This window comes from Phaenicophaeus curvirostris, chromosome Z (genome assembly GCF_032191515.1).
Source record: "Phaenicophaeus curvirostris isolate KB17595 chromosome Z, BPBGC_Pcur_1.0, whole genome shotgun sequence".
Lineage (NCBI taxonomy): Eukaryota > Metazoa > Chordata > Aves > Cuculiformes > Cuculidae > Phaenicophaeus > Phaenicophaeus curvirostris.
In genome coordinates, this window is record NC_091431.1 from 293,504 (window position 1) to 311,758 (window position 18,255).

An 18,255-nucleotide genomic window follows, 5' to 3' on the forward strand; every position below is an offset into this window, starting at 1 on the left:
GGGAGCTGGGCTCTTCTCCCAAGTGACAGGGGACAGGACAAGAGGGAATGGCCTCAAGCTCCACCAGGGGAGGTTCAGGCTGGACATTAGGAAAAAATTCTTCACAGAAAGGGTCATTGGGCACTGGCAGAGGCTGCCCAGGGAGGTGGTTGATTCACCTTCCCTGGAGGGGTTTAAGGCACGGGTGGACGAGGTGCTGAGGGACATGGGTTAGTGTTTGATAGGAATGGTTGGACTTGATGATCCGGTGGGTCTCTTCCAACCTGGCGATTCTATGATTCAATGGGAGCCTTGGAACGAGCCCGCCAGCTAGAATCCTCCCGCAGCCTTCCCGGGGCGCTCCCCTGGCGGGGTGAGGGGGGACACCGGGGTTGGGGGGGGCGATGCGGGGTCTCCCTCCCTCCCCCCCCCCCCGGCCCCTTTCCCGCCGTCCGGGGCCCCGAGCGGGCGGGCCGAGGCGCAGGCGCGCGGCGCATCGCGGGCCCCGATGGCAGCTGCACAGCGCGGCCGCCCGGCGGAGCGCGGCGCGGGGGGCGCGGGCGGCGGGAGGAGGAGGAGGCGGCGGCGGCGGCGGCGGCGTCTCCGGCAGCCGCAGGGACGGGGCCGCCGCGCTCGCCCCGCGCCCCGCAGGATGTCCGCCCGCTCCAAGGGGACCGCGTCCTCCTCCTCCTCGCCGCCCGAGGGGCCGCCGGCAGCCTCCAAAGCCAAGGTGAAGGAGCAGATCAAGATCATCGTGGACGACCTGGAATTAGTCCTGGGGGACCTGAAAGACGTCGCCAAGGAACTTAAGGAGGTGAGAAGCGGAAGGATGCGGGGGGGGGGGGGGCACCCCGCGACGCCCCCGAGCATCCCTGGGGTCGACGGCTCCGCTGCCCCGGGGGGCTCCGCCGTACCCCCCCACCCCCCCACTCCCAACCCCGGGATCTTTTCGCTTCTCCGCGGGTCGAGCAACTGGTGTCCGAGCTGGGAACGGGGCGGCCGGTGCCGGCGACCGGGGACGGGACGGGGCGGCTGGAGCCCCGTGTCCCGGGAGCGCTGCCCCCGGCTGGAGGCGCCTCCCCGCCTCCGATCACCCCTCGGAGGCTTTATTTTATTTTATTTTATTTTATTTTATTTTATTTTATTTTATTTTATTTTATTTTATTTTATTTTATTTTATTTTATTTTATTTTATTTTACTTTATTTCATTTCATTTTATTTTATTTTACTTTATTTCATTTCATTTCATTTCATTTCATTTTATTTTACTTTACTTAATTTCATTTTATTTTACTTAATTTCATTTTATTTTCCTTTATTTTATTTTTTTCATTTATTGTTCTGTTTGTTTGTTTGTTTGTTTTTTCCCCGGGATGCCCCTACGTGCGGGAGCGAGGAAAGCGTTCGGGGGAGTTTGCGGGACGGGACTTGGTGCTGAAGGAACGGCTCCACTCCTGCTCCGGCGGGTTTAACTTTTCTCCTGCACGAAGCAGCCCCCTGTTCGCCCCAAGGCAGCGGCTGGGGTCGCGTCTCCCGGCCGGGGAGGGGCTGGGGGTCCCGGACCCTCCGTCCTGCCGACAGGGTCCCCTGCCCGGCTGCTTCTCCCTCTGCAGGCAGCTTCTCCGGGAGCTCAGCTTGCTGTGCATCCCCCTATTGCCTTTGCAGTCCTCCCTTTGCCGGTGGCGAGTGTCTCCCCTGGGTTAATCTGCAGGCAGAGCGCGATTAGCCGGTGTTCAGAAACAGGGAAATTCTGTGGCTGGAGGAAGGCGATTCGGCTGCCCTTTTGGAGATTCCCACGTTATCTTGATTTTGCTACGCGACAGATGGTTGGATTATGCCCTGAAATTCAAGTCCAGAATCTCTGTGCGGTACTTTATAATCCTGTGTTTCGCATGTATAACAGGCTGTGGTGTTTTGCTTTTTTTTTTTTTTTTGCTATCAAATATTAGTTTTCAATTTTAACAATATTGTCAACAAGTTTCTTTCAACAGACTTGCCATCTGAGGCAGTCTGAAATTCACCCAGTGCTTTTTTATAATGTCGAAAGATGTATAAACACACACGGCTCACTAATCACAGCTGTTAGACTTCTTTCTCACCCACAGTTCCAGATTTCTCCTTTTTTTTTCTTTGAAAATATATCTGTAGTTTCTCTCCCTTGGCGTGCTGCTGTCTGCTCTGTTGCTGCAGAAGCTCATTTTCGGGACCTGGAGTGGATGTGCTGTAATCTGTCCCATGAATGTAAATCATTTTCTGCACACAATCAGTCCTCGCTCTCCTCCAGTGAGCAAACAAGATCACTGTAGGTGGAGGTCGTGTGTCATCATTTACCGTGGCGTGTTTTATCTAAGCAAACTTGTCTGTTCTGGTTGGCTGCATCTGTGAAAAAGAACTGGATTACCTCTGCTTGATGGGGAAATGGCTTGTGTGGAACTCCTTTTCCCAGAGTGGAATGTTTTATAGAAGGGAAGTTGCAGAGAAATGGTGCTGTAACTGTGTTAGGCACCACATACCTGTTGAAGGGTGGAAGGATTGCCAGAAGCATCTATTTTGAGAAAATAAAAATATTTTTGTAAAAAGGATGGTTGAATCTTGTTTGTAACCACGGGAGTGTTTGAGCAATACTTTTATCTAAATATTTCTTACAATGGTGATACCTGTGATGCTCTCACAAACACGGTCTGCATATGCAATTACCTGCTTGCTAGCAATACTCTTATGTGTTAAATGCACATTTATTTTTAGAAGTCCACAGAAGTTTTCCATCCGAGTATCTCTGACTGTCTGCCTTTTGCAGTGTGAGCTATATCTATGCATGATTTCTTGACACAACTGCAGTGTGTATCTTTTTACGTGGAAGTCAGTTAATTGATGATATTACAAGATAATAATCAGACTCTTTCATAGGTTGTTTGTAGGCGTTCAAAAGCGTTGACAAATCTTTCAATAAAGCATGTGAGAAATTGGTCTAAAGTCAGTTTTGTTGTGTGACACACAGAAGTAAACCTGTGCTTCATTTGTGGTTCCTTACTATAGGACCAGGCAAAGTGGTGAACTAGAACACTAAGTTTACACTCTCAATTGTAAGTACAAGTTATTTTCTTCTGGAAATGCTTTTGCTAGCCTTTTTGCCCCCGGGATGTTTGCTGTAACCTGACACTTGTACTGCAACCTTTACTGTTATTTCATTCTTTTTTTTTTTTTCCACAATTACGAATATAATAGTCTGAAAAGAGCTTTTCAGCCTTTCATTCTTTTTATTGCTGTTGTGTTAAAAAATTCTTCATATCTGCTGTAGTAACATGACATGGGAGCTTTTTTTTTTGGGCAGTTATTGAAAATATAGCATTTGTAGAACACTATTTTTCTGCTATTTATGTGTACCTATTTGTTACCCTTAATTAGAAATAATTTAATTATTTATTAGATTATAGTTAATGTAGCACTTTAGATACTGGGATAGACTGGATGTCCTACTATCTTTTAGCCTTTTGTGAGATTTTATATTCAAAGTACTGTCAAACTGAAAAATTCTGTAAGGAGTATGGCTATACAAGACTTGAATATCTTGCTACATTTAGCTTGTTGTAGCTTACTTACATTAATGTACTTTGCATCTGCCCTTTATTCCAAAACTTTTTCTAATGATGATTTAACATTTTTTAGAAATGAAAAAAAGGAGTGGGAAGAGTGGGAGCAGGATGGCTTGTTAAAACCAGATGCATAAACCTCAAAACTTGCAAAATTATCTGGGAAAAAACCCCCACATGACTAAATCATGTGGATTGAAACAAGTACACGTTAGAAGTTACTGTATCTCAGAAGTGGAACATCTGTCTCTCCTCTCTTCCTCCCCCTCCCTTATTTTTTTGGTCTGGTTTGCTTAGGGTCAGGTAACCGCAGAAGACTGTGGGTGGATAGCAGGGATATCTGGGAGTCATGTTAGGGTGGAGTGGTGCCAAGTTCAGAGTTTGAGCTCCTGTGTGGTTAGTCCTCTCCAGGGTGCAGTTAGCTAAGCAGAAACTTGTCCCCTTTTGTCTCCTTGCTAAAAAGAAACACAGGGTGGGTATGTACCAACAATGGGATGTGTTCTTGATCTGGAAGAAATGAATGCATTTTAAAATGGATTCAATAGCTGTTATTTGATGAATATTCCAAAGAAAAATCGAAGGGTACCAGAGCATTGAGTAGCAACAACCATTCCTTTAGTCCTGTTTCAAAATTAAGTTAGTAAAGCCTTCAACTTTGGTTCTCTTCCAGAGGAATGGATAAAATACCCTCTCCATTGGAGTCTGTCTAGAAAGCTGGTTATTATCAAGTTTTGCTTTGCAGATGATACTTATCTGTCTGGTGCCTAAATAATGAGGTGATGAACCCGAAGACGTGTGCTAAAGAAACTAATTTGAATGTAAAATGCATGATGCGGGCCTAATTCTCTGATGACTGAAGAAGGGATTGTAGGAGGTGTGCATATGCACCTATGGAGAGCAGAAGACAGGGATTTATATCATCTTAATACTATATAGTAAATTTTAAGGCTTCTCTGCTTTCTCATTTTATGATAGTGTCACACGTTACTGTAGCCTTGCACTTGTTTACAATGAGGAAATACTTAACTAAATAATTTGATAAATACTTTTCGTAATAATAAAAATTCATCATGTGGAATAAATTCCTGGAAGTTATGTGTGAAACATTTGCATAGCTTTTAATTGGCTAAATGCGCTTCAACCTTTTATCGAAAGGAAGCAGCTGTGTAACTATTGCCAGTGCTAAGAATAATCCAAAATGGAGATGCAGGAGAAACAGAAGCCTTCGTAGGCATTGCACATGCATGAGTAATTTTCCAGTCTTTCCAAGTCTACATCTTTTGCTTTAAACCTCTAAAAATGTCTTGCTGACAGAACAAGTGAATAATACTCCCTCATCTAACTGATGTGTTTATGTTCTGTGAGATGTGATCTACAAAATTTGGGCATGACTTAACAAATGATGTTTTCTAAGTGATGGTGGAACTAGAAGGTGCTAACTGCCCCACCTCCCAAACACCACGACGTTTGTTATGGAGTAAGCGACCTGGTACCATAACCTGGCCAGTCATCATTCCTGTAAGTGGAGGATGGTCATGATGGGAATGGTTGGACTCGATGATCCGATGGGTCTTTTCCAGCCTGGTGATTCTATGATTTTATGATTCCATGGTCTTCATTCCTGGGTCAGGCCTGCAGGAGCATATAGAATTTCAACTCTGGTGTTTTCCATTACGTTTTTGTTTTTGTGTTCAGCTAATGATTCAGATGGCAGGAAGGCACGTCAGGTTTTAGGAGGCTGCAGTTTGTATCCACCAAGAGGATTAGAGCAGAAATAATCAATCATATATTAGTATCTCTGATGCGCGGGCAGCAATACGAACTCCAACTGAAAAAATGTTTTGGATTCATACTGCTTCATGATGGCCAGAGGGAGACAGCATAGGTATAGAATATACTATATAGAAACCTAAGAGTAGGTAGAACAGTAGCAAAACATTTTAATCACTTCCTTCTTCTCCTACTGGTCTATTCCTCTACTCCTTTTCTGGGCTTTCTCCAGATGTCAAGCACCTGCTACTCCTTTTGCTAGGCAGTGGCTGTTAAAGGAAGAGGATTTTGATTATAGTTGTTCCTACCCTTAGCCGTGAAATAAATGCCAGTGCTCTTCTGACATGTGAATTTTGGATGCTGGCCTTCTGAACTGTACTCCTGTAGTCTTGCTTCAGTGGAGGCACTATATGTATATGCAGATCTGGTCAGTCAGATGTGAAAGGGACTGAAGCGTTCCCATGATTTTTATTGCTATAGCTGAAGTGGTCCAGTTCAGGCACCAGGATGAAGATGTGTGACTGATGGCATTGCCCATGCCAAAAATTGCTAATCTCTCCAGTAGCAGGTGTTTTTTTCAGATCCTTATTGCAGTTCTTTGTGGTAAATGCAATCATGAACTGTTCCTGGATGCTTAAGTGCAGAGTATGATTCATTATGTAAGAGAAGCACTGCACAGCAACTTTATTGTGATCTGCCCAGGGGTCCAGGCGGGGTCATAAATAGTTTTTGCAGGTACCTGAATCATAATTTACCTTTCCTTTTTTTTTTTTTTTTCCTCTTGTGGCCTGTAAAACATTTATATAGTTATACACAACAGAAAGCTTGTATTGTGTAACGCAATGAAAGGAATAACCGGTGTACATATAGAGCATTCCTTGTTAATATCAAGAGGCTTGACAGAGGGAAGCACACTGTCAATTTATGCTAGCTATTTTGTTTTTATAAACACTCATGTCAGCTACTTCATTCCTTTTATGCAATACTAAGCTCCTGATAGTAATGTGTATTGTGCAACCATGAGCTAAATAGAGCATATATAAATTCAGTTTTCAAATAAAAACAGTGCCACAGTGAAAATATGTATCTGCCTTCTAAAGCTGGTGCTTCACACAGCCTGTGTGCTTCTGACCAGGGTACAGAAAACAGAAGTAGTGAGCCATGAACATCAGTCTCTTGCAGTCAGTTTTTTCCATTGGCTTCATTAGGAATGGAAGTAAGTTTAGAAGTAACAGAGGTTAGTTTTGGGCAGCTTCTTTTTTATTAAATCTTCTGTGCTCAGAGCAATCCCTTTCTGTGTATCTATGAATGTGTTGTACAAAAACAATGACTAGGTTGTGCACTGTCGTTGAAATCTTGCATATTTTTGCCAATTTCCTCTGGAAATGAAACAATGCTTTTTTTTTTTCCTCATTACTCACACTGGACAAAGTTCTGGAACAGCCTTCCCACTTCCAGTCAAAAGCTACCAGCCAAGTTACTGCTCAGAATCAAATTGTGCATAAGTAATTAATAACACTCCTCTTGGGGAGGTGCAAATGTCATCCCTGAATGTAAGGGGTACTTTCCCATGGGGTCTACTTCACAATGCCTTTATGAAAAGCATTGCTATCCTCCTGTAGTTCTCCTTTCTTTTAGATCTGCAAAATATTGGTGGCTCATAGGCTTCTCTGAACTGAATGGTCAATGGTCTCATGTATATTCTGCTCAGGTGTCCCCCCTTTTTTGATTAAGCAGAGATAATTCCTGTGAGGGTCTATTTTGCATATGGATTGCTGTCTTTAACACATAACCTGTGGCTGAGGACAGCCATGCAGGTTAACAGTACGTAGTTACTTAAACATAGATAGAACTTTGTTTTGTTCTGTGATTTGGGCCTTTTGTTTTAGTTTTCTGTTTTGGTTGGGGTTTTTGGTTGTTTGTTGTGGGTTTGCTTTTTTTTTCTCTCTAGTAGATCCAGCTAATGTACCTTATTCTTTTAAGATAAAGGTCTTGAGGTAGTATTTAATCAAATTTCAATATAGGGTGCGTATTATCTGTTTTATTGAATCTTTAATATGTTAACCATGGATGTAAGATGAAAACTACAGCCTATACATGCTTTCTTCTCTCACAGTTCATGTCCAGCTCTGTACATTATTGACTCTGGTCATTCTGGCAGTAGCTACATGCAGTGCTTCAAAACGCCCCTTTTTATTTACTCAGGGGAAGAAGAAAAGCAGAGCCTGATTTCACTGTGGAAAGGATGAGAGCATCCTCTAGCAGATCTCTCATTACAGCTTTCTTGTTTCAGGTTGTGTGTGTGTGTGTTGAATGACTGGGGTGGGGAAAGCAGAGCTTGGTGGTTGAAGAGTAGTACTGTTGGTTGTTGCTTTTGCAAAAATTATGGTGTGTTCCTGTGTCCTTAACGATTAGCAAACTCATCTGTTGTTTCATGCAGCATGTGCCACATTGCGTTACGAAGACTGAGAACACTGATGTTGAATTATTTCCAGATTTCATTGTAGATTATTTCACAGTAATCTGAAAAATCCTGCTATTTTAAAACACCTTTCAGTTTGTTGGGTTTTTTTCCTCCTTAAATCTTTTTTGATAAATCCACAGTAATTGCTTTAGTTTTCTACCCATGACAGTATTGTGGTCTCTTTCTTGTGGTCTGTTTACAGTTCTTTCAGGGAACAGCTTCAAGATAGAAGCAGACAACCTTACCTGCACTGTAATAATTTGTATTGCAAGTAAGAAAATAAGATAATTTCATACTTCTGAAAATAGTGAGACAGTTTATTGTCTGTTTAAAGTGAGACCATCTGCACAGGGCTCCAGGACTTACGTTGGAGAACCAAAAAGTAGATCTGGGTTTTCCATGCAACTGCAGAAGTTGGGATAAGTGCTTAAAATATTGAAAATTTTGATATTTAGTAAGATTTTATACTTAGTAGAAATTGCACTGGGTTATAACAGGCTGATTACGTGGCCTTTATGATGCAAATTTCAAATGCAAACAAGCAAACTGCGAACATTAACAAATAAACAGTTTGAGCTTTCTTCTGCATTGTAATTTATTGGTTTATACGCATGTAACTATGCCCTTTATGTGAAAAATTAATGTGAAATTGTGAAAGATCAAGGTCAGTATGTTTTTGCTTTACTGTGACGTAACAAAAAACAAGTGTTGGGCACCCCCCCCAACTTTTTCAGTGTTACTGAATTCTAATAAGGGCACATGCTATTTACTGAAAGTTCAGTAGTTATTGAACAAATAATTGGAACACATATTTTTATTTTTAAATATAGAATCACAGACTTGTTGAAGTTGAAAGGAACTCCTGGAAACACATTCAACATGCAGCTGGGGAAGGTTGCTTAAGATCTTATTCTTGTGTATCTTCAAGGACGGTGGCTCCACTGCCTTTTTAAACTGCCTAATTAACGTCGTATCACAGTTACAGTAAAAAAGGTTTATCTTGTGTTTAAGTAGAATTCCCTGTATTTCAGTCTGTGCCTCTAGTCTACAGGGAGAAGAGTTCAGTGTTGCCTCCTTCCAGTCAAGTATCTGTACACATTGGAATAAGATTCCCCTGAACATTCACTTCTCTAGACTAAACAATTCCACTTTCTCAGCTGCTCCTCATATAACAGATGCTTCAACCTCTTAGTTATCTTCCCAGCCTTCTGGTGGACTATCTCCGGTATGTTCTTATCTGTCTTATACTGGAGAGCACAGAAATGTGCACAATATTCCAGATGTGGAATTAAATCAGGTTGAGTGCTGTGTTATAAACATTATCTTCCCTCAATAAATATTTCTTCATTTTAAATTTTCATTTTAAACTGTTTAAAGTGAGACCATCTGCACAGGGCTCCAGGACTTACGTTGGAGAACCAAAAAGTAGATCTGGGTTTTCCATGCAGTCATTGAAAATTTTAAATTAGCTGAAAAATTTATTCTCCACTTTTTCATTAAAGTTACAGTAATAAATGATTATGGACTTCCCACTGCCTGTGATCTAAATCTGGATTTTGCTTACTTTCAGACAGAAGAATAAATAACAGCTTTGCAGTATAGCTCTCTTTATGAATATAAAGGATACTTATATATATAAAGGGTTCAGAGGGTTCACCACAGGTTCAGAGCTGGTGTTCATGAGTGCAGGGACTGGATCGTGTATGTGACATTAGGCAGTGATGATGGGAGGTCTGCAGCTCCGTCTGCTTTTACAGGAATGCCACTCCTCCATAACATCTCCCCATGAAACTATGATATATCATTTTCCTCACCTCCAAATGAGGTTATCTGGGCAAACACAATGTAATTACTGAAGTTAACTTTGTAAAGCATTCACATTAAATTTGCCCCTCTACTCCAGCCTCTGCAGATGTCAGTTTTTACTTTGCTTTCTCATCTTCTGTTGCATCATATTAGTTCCTCCATTTCTATGAGGCTTTTTATTTATTTAGTTATTTAGTTAGTTATTTAGTTATTTAGTTATTTATTTACCTTAGCCCTGTTCCTCTTCTCCCTTGTGACAGTTTCTAGTGCTTCTGCAACTTTATCTACTGCACTGCTAATGCCTGGGTTGTTAAGCATGAGAAGTGCCTGTTTTTCCATTCTTGAGTGTTGACTCGGGAAAGTCAACATCTAAGTTTTAAGATTGGTCATAAGAATTTCAGATGACACTGGCATTCATCTTACTAACACAGTTGCTCTCCTCATGCATCTTTTGCATGCTAATAGGAGATTCCCCTGGGTAGGATCAGGAAGCATTGGTAGGTTCTAGCTCAATTTCCAATCTACAGCAGCTGAAGGATGTGTTGTTTGGATTGCAAAGTTATCTGGGTTTTCATTACAGGCAAAGCTTGTGTGAGTTATTTAGGCTAAGAAACTGGTACAGACAAAAATACCTCTGCTGAAGTAATAACTTGTTTCTTGAAATCAAAGTACAGATGGCACAGTGAACTTGTGAGACTTACAGAAAACTCGTTTTTGACCTAACTGGGAGTTCTCTGTTGAGGCAAGAGAATGAGGAGGTTGTGATTGTTAGTTTTTGTTGTTACCTGTTGACAATTGATTTGAATGTGCTTGTTTTTCAGATGGTGGTTATTAGATTCTGTCTTATTAAAGAAAATCGTAGAATTTAAATGGTTGAATTGTAAGAGCTTTAAATCATGTGCAAACACTTTAGTTAATTGCTTTCATTTGCTTTCTTAAATCTTAGCAAGCAGAGCCTTTGCTGATGTGAAACAATGTAACCATCAAGGTATTTGACTGAGCTGAGACTATAAATTAACTTGATGAGTGTCATGAAAAGTATAGTGTACTACAAATACTTATGAGCCAATATAGCTGCATAAAAACACCCCAGCCCCAAAGCCAATAAATTGCGACACATAGTAATCTTTAAAGTAGGGATGGATGGATGGTTTGCACAACAAAATGTCATAGTACTTCAGGTGCTGAGGATGCTGAACTAGAAGAAAATATCTACTGCAGAGGAGTAAGAAACTTTTACTTAGTACAGATATCAGGTTCTTTCTTCAAATTAAAACAGCAAGAACAAGACAGAAAAAACCCAGTGCATTGAAAATCCTCAGTTTTATAATTGAGGAAGGTTTGAAGGACGTAGTGAAACTGACGACACTATGCTAGGATTAGAACAGTGGCTTAAGTGACTTTTCCCCACCTATTTCTGCGGTGATGTACACTGATGAAACTTAATTTGTCTTCGATAGATCTATGCCATCTTGTGTTAAATGATCTCTTGTCCTCAAGCAGTGCCAGTTATCCTGGAGATCTGGTGTGTCTGTGTGTGTCAAGTTTGTCTCTGAGTCATGTGATTCTTCATTTCAAGAGAAATTAGAACCCCAGTGCTTGCATAGGCAGTAATGTGTATGGATTGCAATGAGAAGATTCTAGTTCTTTTATCTAAGTCTTAAGTTTGTTGCATACGAAAGAATTGTTGAAGATTGTTTAAAGCTAGGCATACATAGGAATTTTACATCTAGTGTTAGGTAACTAATGGAAATGTCTTTTAAAAAATCTATAAAAATGCCTTCTCAAATCTTAAAAGTCTTTGAAGGATTTTAAAATCTGTTCACTGGTGAAATTTTCTGAGTGTTTGTTGCAAGGTTGTAAGTATTACATCTTAGTAGGAAAATTGGCTGGATCTTATGAATGACTGCTGTATGCTATTTCTAGGAGATGAACACTTGGCTAACATCATGAATCTGCACTTCATGCTTCTTAGGAATTAGAAAAAAATTAGTTCTGTCAAAGTCAAAGTTTATTCAGTGTACGTTACCTTAGAAATAGGGGCCACTTTTATAATACTTTTAAAAGAATATTAAATATACCCATTCAGTTATTTCCTCTGTGGTTTGGTAGTCTGCTGCAAATTTACATCTAGCTTAGAATAGGAATTATTTCCGAGACTGAATGTTTAACAGGTATTAGTCAATCAAGACCATAAAATAAAATACTAGAATAAAAAGTTAGTAAATAACCCTGTGGATGAAATCTTTATTTGGGAAAAGTGTAAACAACCTTGACTTCATGCCTTGTATTATGGAGTCAGGTGTATTTAATATAATCTGTTATGAAAAGAACAAAGCTGTGGTTCTGTAGATCTTGTGGACCATTTGCTAAATGTGAAGCATACTCCTGTTTAGTTTTCACCACTTCTGACAGTGACATCTCATGATGTAGCATTAATGTCCTTGTGTTATGTGACAGCTTTTCAAATGACTTCTGTTTCTTTTATAGCTATCTTTTGAAACAGTGGCAGAGCTCAAGGGGATTTGGAACAGTATTGAGCCTTAATTTTATAAAAATCAAGTTCTTGTTTTAATAACTGCTTGTTTTGTACAGGCAGAGTACTTCTCCCATCTTCATCTGTTATTTTTCAGCTTAATTTATTAATCAAGAATGAAGCATCATTGTTATCACTGTGAATGACATGTCTTCCTTCTGTGCATGGTTTCTTGCACATAATGAAATAACATTGTCTGTTACATAAATGCTAATATACTGTAATTAAATCTTGATCAAGTGGATTTTATGATAATTAAATGTTTATTTTGAACAAATAAATTGTTTCCTTGCTTTTTGTACAGTAACTATAGCCTTGCATTGAAGAACTTCGTGTTGTTAGACTTTAGGAGCCTTTATGGCTAAGGAACAAGATGACAGCAAGTGTATGTTGCTTTAACATTTTCTTCCAATGAGGTAGATGTTCCTGGAGTCTTCATGTGCTCCCTATGAACTAGCAAGCATCATACAATGATTTTCTGCATAGCATGTGTTTAATCTAGGCAAAAAACCCAACAGGCAAACAAATAAACAGTGACAATAAAATTTTTTGTTAGAATTCTAGTAGTAGTACAGATTAAGAGAAGGTTAATCACAAAGTCTTTTTCCCTTACCAGTACACTTATCTTTTATTTCTTTCTACTTCTGATTTTTGTATGGCATTTATTTGAGATTCAAAGTATATTCATAATAGATTAACATATGTACAGCAGTGTGTTCTTGTGGCTAGACTACTTGCACAACTTGTCTCATTTGAAACAGACATGTGCTTTATGTAATTTTCTCTGTTCATGCATGTATGTGCTCTAGTGGAAGTGGATGCAGGTAATGCACAAGGCATCCTCCTTTTCTTTGTAGGAAGCACATACTTCTCTGAAGGAATGATATTCTTTAAGAGCATCAAAGGAGCACAAATACTTCAATGTTTTCTGGACCAGATCTGAGGAATAATGAAGCTCTTTAGAGACCCACAGGTTAAGCAGAAGTATTTGCAGGATGATATAGAAGTGTGGTCCTCTGTGTCATTACAATGCGTATGTTATCTGGAAAGAAATCTTGAAAATGACTAGTTTATGTTCCTAAATGAGAAGACAAATGTGTGGCATAAATTCAGTAAGAATTTTTAACAGTTCCCTTTTTAGAAAGGTTCCGTGGTGTTGTTCTCCACAGACAACATTCTGGATAAATGTTGACACGGTGTTATCATCTTGATTTGCAGGCTGCTCTTGGGCCTGTGCCGCTCATCCTTGCCTTGTGTAACAAGACTGGTAATTTTCACTGCAGGCATGAAGGAAATCATAATTATAAATGTAGGAAGCAGAATTATTTGTGATTTTTTTTTAAATCTTGGTAAAACCTCAGGGTGTCACAGGTGCTGGATCTGGTGACACAGAATGAAGAACTTGGAGAAAATGCAGGAAGAAAGAAAAAGAAGAAAAAGGAGGGTTGCTGAAGGTGAAGGAAGGCAGGTAGTGGGAAAAAAAAATCCTTTGCTTGGCAGTTTTGCTGGTTAGAAAAGGAAGATGCAATTGGAGTAAAAAGGCATTCCACCCATAAAGTCAGTTTATGATATTATCTGAAATGTCATGACTTTTCTGTGTGGTGGTTGATGTTTTATTTAAGAATTGTATTTAAGTGCAAATCATGTGTCTAAATCCAGGACCCTTCTATTGGAGTCAGATCACATTTTTGTTTATGAGTTTATCAAGCTCCATTTAAAAAATATACATTTATCCTGCTGTTCTTTTTGTCCTGTTTCTATTGGAATATTATTTTATAAAAAATGGATGTAAGAATTTGGAATTTTTTTTAATAACTTTTGTGTTTTAACACACATATTTTTTCTTGGTAGTGTTGCCACTTAGCTCAGGTAGCTCTTGAATATTTCTTCCTCTACATGTACTTGTACGTTGGCACATTAGTAAAGTCTTACACCTTTTATTAATTTGATAGACTGTCTCTCTATTGGGTGAAACACAGGGCTTTTCTACAGAAATGCGTACAATACTGTCGATGAAGTCTAACCAAAGCTTTACACAGTGTTGCTTACCATCACCGGGACTCTCTCTTTTGCTACATTCTGAAACTGCATTTCCATTTGCGTTTCCGATTGGCCACTGACAGCCATGCCTTGCCCACCTTACAGCAGAGGGTATTTTCCACACAGTTCTATGAACTGGTGAGCTTCTAGACTGTACCATAAAGCTATGTAGTCATGATCTTGCATATTGTACAATGAGAATTTTATTCCACTTTAAAGCGTCTGTGAGATTTGGTTCTTCTCCTACTTTTGCTAGATCTTCAGAGTTCCTCAGAGCATTTACAATATTTGTAGCAGGGTAATCAGTACAAATATTATATGACATCAGCCAGAGTCTGGTGAAGGAGTTTCATTGCTGTTTCCTCTTGATGCAAATCTACTGCTTTTTGTATATCTAGAAAACCAGTTAACCATAAACTAATCAGCAGTCCACTTGGAGGTGGCTTTTCAAACTGTATGTATTTAGGGTTGTGGAACTTCTTGCCACTGTATGTTATGGAGAATATGAGTTTTCATGTGTTGAAGATGACAGTGGACAGATGGAGCTCTCTAAATGCGTAGAAAAGCCTAGAAGCCAACTAAATCTATAGAACGATGCACATGTCTCAGGAAAGCCCAGGGCCCCAGGTAGTCATTGCCTAGGAGAAGGCTTAAGGAGACTACAGATTGTGCTCTTGAGCATCTGTTTTTGGTCACTGTTGAAAACAAGATGATAGGCTAAACAGAGGTTTGATCTCAGCTGGTAAGGCCGTTTTTGTGTAGCTTGATTATCATAGTTTAGCCAATTTAATTTACTATCTTTATTTCTTTCTCATAGACATTTCCAAAGCTGGGTTTCATTTTGTTTATCATCCTGTAGCTGCCATACTTCCATTTAAATATAAATGTAATATGATACTTCTTCTCCATCGCCTGCTATCTCATTTGACCGTCAAGATTGAAAAGTCTTGCTGCTGGCCCTGGAGATAAGTGTCAGCATTTGCAGAGCAGCACAGCACAACTGAGCTCACCCTGTGCTGCTCACCTTAGTGCATTCAGCTTCTTGGACTTCCATTTTTGTCTCTGATGCCTGGAGTTTAAATTCCATTGTCCATCTTGCTGCTAGATAGCCGTAACTCATATTCAATGTGGGAACAAAAGCTAAGTGGTTCAGCCAGCACTCGTAAAAGCTAATAAAAATAAAAATTTGTGGGCCACCTGTTTTTAAAATATACTGGTGAGCATGTTCCTTCCTTTTCCTCAGAGAACCTGAAGAATCTTTTAGTTGCAAAGTCTAATTCAGGTTATTAATTACCTCTTTGAGAAAATATATGTCTTTACTGCACTGTTGTGGTGGACTGTGTATTTCTGTGTGCTCTTACTTACTTGGTTTTGTTCATTAAATTTTTCTTTGTTTTTCTTTGGAGACAAGCATACTATTACAGAAAGTATAACACATCACTAGATTGCCAGATGCTTCCAATTATAAAATACTGTCTTCAGTGGTTTGAACTTTTTTTGTTATGGGTAAACAGTTCAGACACAAATTTTTAGTGCTGAGTTCTGCCTTTATTATTTTTTTTTAAAAAAATAACCTTTATTTTAGATTGAGTTGTTGATCTACTTAAGAGCAATAAGCATGGTAAAACTTCATTGGTTCCTTCTTGATGCTGAAAATCTTTTTTCCTCGCTTCCTCGCTCTATTCCAGCAGAGGAGTCTAGCCCTTGCTAGAATATAGGGTGCTTTTTTTTTATCATGGAAGCCTATATGATATGACCAAAGGATGAAAATGCACCCTCTGAGCTGGTAGAACAAGACTACAGCTTAGAGGAGGGGTTTTCCCCTCTGTCCCCGATTAAACCATCAGCTATGCTGAGCTAACTTTCTAGAGATATGCATACCCGAAATGAAAGGAGAAGATTGACACAGCAGATTGAGAGTAAACTGGGGTGAGGATGCTGCAGTGCATATAAACTGAATGTAGAGTTTACCTTTGCATAAGGGAAAATTGGCAGAGGAGGATAGGAAAATTACTTTAAATGAAAAACTGATATGATGATAAGACTATGACTAGAGATGTGCAGGTTTGATGCCTCTGGAAAGAAGATGAAAAATGTGAGAGTTTTGAGAAGACTCTGTACTGAGCATCTTTTTCTTTGGAGTGCTGAGAGAAGAGATTCCTGGTATCTTGGTCTCTCTCCCCACCTCCATGTCTGAATGCGTGAAACACCCAAGTAGAGGGTTCATAGCTCTCTCAGATCCTTCATATCATAGTTGTCAATTACTTTATTTTCTTTGTGTTCTTACAGTGACCTACAAGACTCAACTGTCATTATGGTGCAAAGTGGTGGAGTTGATCTTTTCCTCTGTTTTGCTTTGCTTTTAAGCTATGTGAGGCAACATAGACTTAAGGTGTGTATTCTTAAAATTATTTGTTTATTGGCTTTGATGCAGTTTTCGGCTGTGTTCCTATGACTGTTTTATGTGACACTCTGCCTTACTTAGAGTGTTTATGGTGGTTCATGCTTGCTGTCTAATTAGCTGTGTGATACTCTCCCATTATAATTATTTGGAGTGGTAGCCCATGCCTTATACGTAGCATAATGATTGGAGTTTTTTGAATGGAAAATTCATTTCCTGTTGGGCCTTTCTGTCCCAGATGTTGTTATGGTCCTGGGAATTCTTGTATGTGTTTAATAGATTTATTTTGATAATCATATTTATGATCTGGGGAGGTATTGTCTCCAGTTCATCGGTACAAGACTGGAGGGTGCCAAATGTGGAACAGTAGAAACCTTGTCTTTCAGTGTATTAAAGACTTTTAGCTCCACTGACGCCAGCTGCAACAGATTTATCTTTGGCAAATCAGATATGAGTATTTCAGGTCAGAAAATAAGGAATACACATCTGCAATTTAGGCACAGTATTAATGGCAGTGGTTTCCTACAGTATTACCAAGCTGTGTGGCAGAGGCAGAGGTAGAATTAGTGTTTTTTTGAAACTTGTTCAGTGAATTAGCTACTGGATGATCTCTCCCCACCCCCACATCTTTTTTTTTTTTTTTTTGTAAAGTCTCTTTTGCCTCAGTACCTTCGAAAACAGTATCCCAGGACTCTTTTATCAAATGAAATTCGTGTAATCTTAGGCCAGCTTTACCTTTTCCATTCAGTCAGGTGGGAGTTAGGTTGGAAGTACTGTGCAGTGCAAGCCTGGACGGTAGAGGGGCTCAAAAACAGCAGGGCTATTTGACCCACTGACTCTAATTTTTAGCCTAATTTTTAAGCTTTAGGCTTTGGTAGAAAGGACACCAAAGGGATGTAAATTTTGCCTTAATGTAAGTGGTGTAGTAAAACTGAATCATATATATGTATATATAAACTGAATATATATATACACACACGTATATATATAAACCAACATCTAAAACCATATCCTTGATTGAAATGAAGCCACTAAAAATGGTAAGTTCAGAGGTGGTTTGTGACAGCCAGCTGTAATTAACTAATTGAATTATGAATAAGTGTAATAGTGTATCTACCTGTTAACTGTTTTCATCTGAAGTACTATTGAAATCTCTGTGCATTGCAGAAGAAAATACTACCAAAAAGCTGTTTTGTATTTTGGGAAAACAGTTTCAGCCTTATATTTTCATTATTTTGTGTTCTCAGAATCTCTTTTGCAGAACTTGTTGCAGAAGGATCCTTTAGTGCCAGTGTAGTGCTCACTCATTGCAAAAGCATCAGGCGTAAGGGGATAGCTATTTAACAGATATTTCAGGATCTGTGGTGTCTTTATCAATCTACGGGAATATTTTTACTTATCATTGATTAAAATAACTCAAAACATTAATTTTAAATTATCTGAATTGTATAGTGCTTTAAAATCAACATTTTATACTGCTGATGTATTATTTTCTCAACTGCAGTCTAAATTTATATGTTTCCCGGTTTAAAGTTCAGTCCTGTTATATCTCCTGGCTCAAAGATAATCTAAATTGTTTTCATTAAAAAATCAGTCATACTGAGGAAGAAATGTACACTTTTTTACCATGTTAGCTGGATCAATAATCACCTTTAAAGATTTTAGGAC

The 18,255-nt window shown here is 39.4% G+C and overlaps 1 protein-coding gene across 2 annotated transcripts in view; it reads left to right on the plus strand.

Moving 5' to 3' along the window:
- The first annotated feature begins 596 nt into the window (after window positions 1–596).
- Window positions 597–18,255, plus strand: part of PRR16 (proline rich 16) — a 157,305-nt gene continuing 139,646 nt past the window's right edge. For both annotated transcript variants that reach the window (XM_069880404.1, XM_069880405.1), the window contains exon 1: window positions 597–793. In XM_069880404.1, the coding sequence (XP_069736505.1) occupies window positions 632–793 (162 nt within the window). In that variant the 5' untranslated portion in view covers window positions 597–631. The remainder of the gene's footprint in view (window positions 794–18,255) is intronic.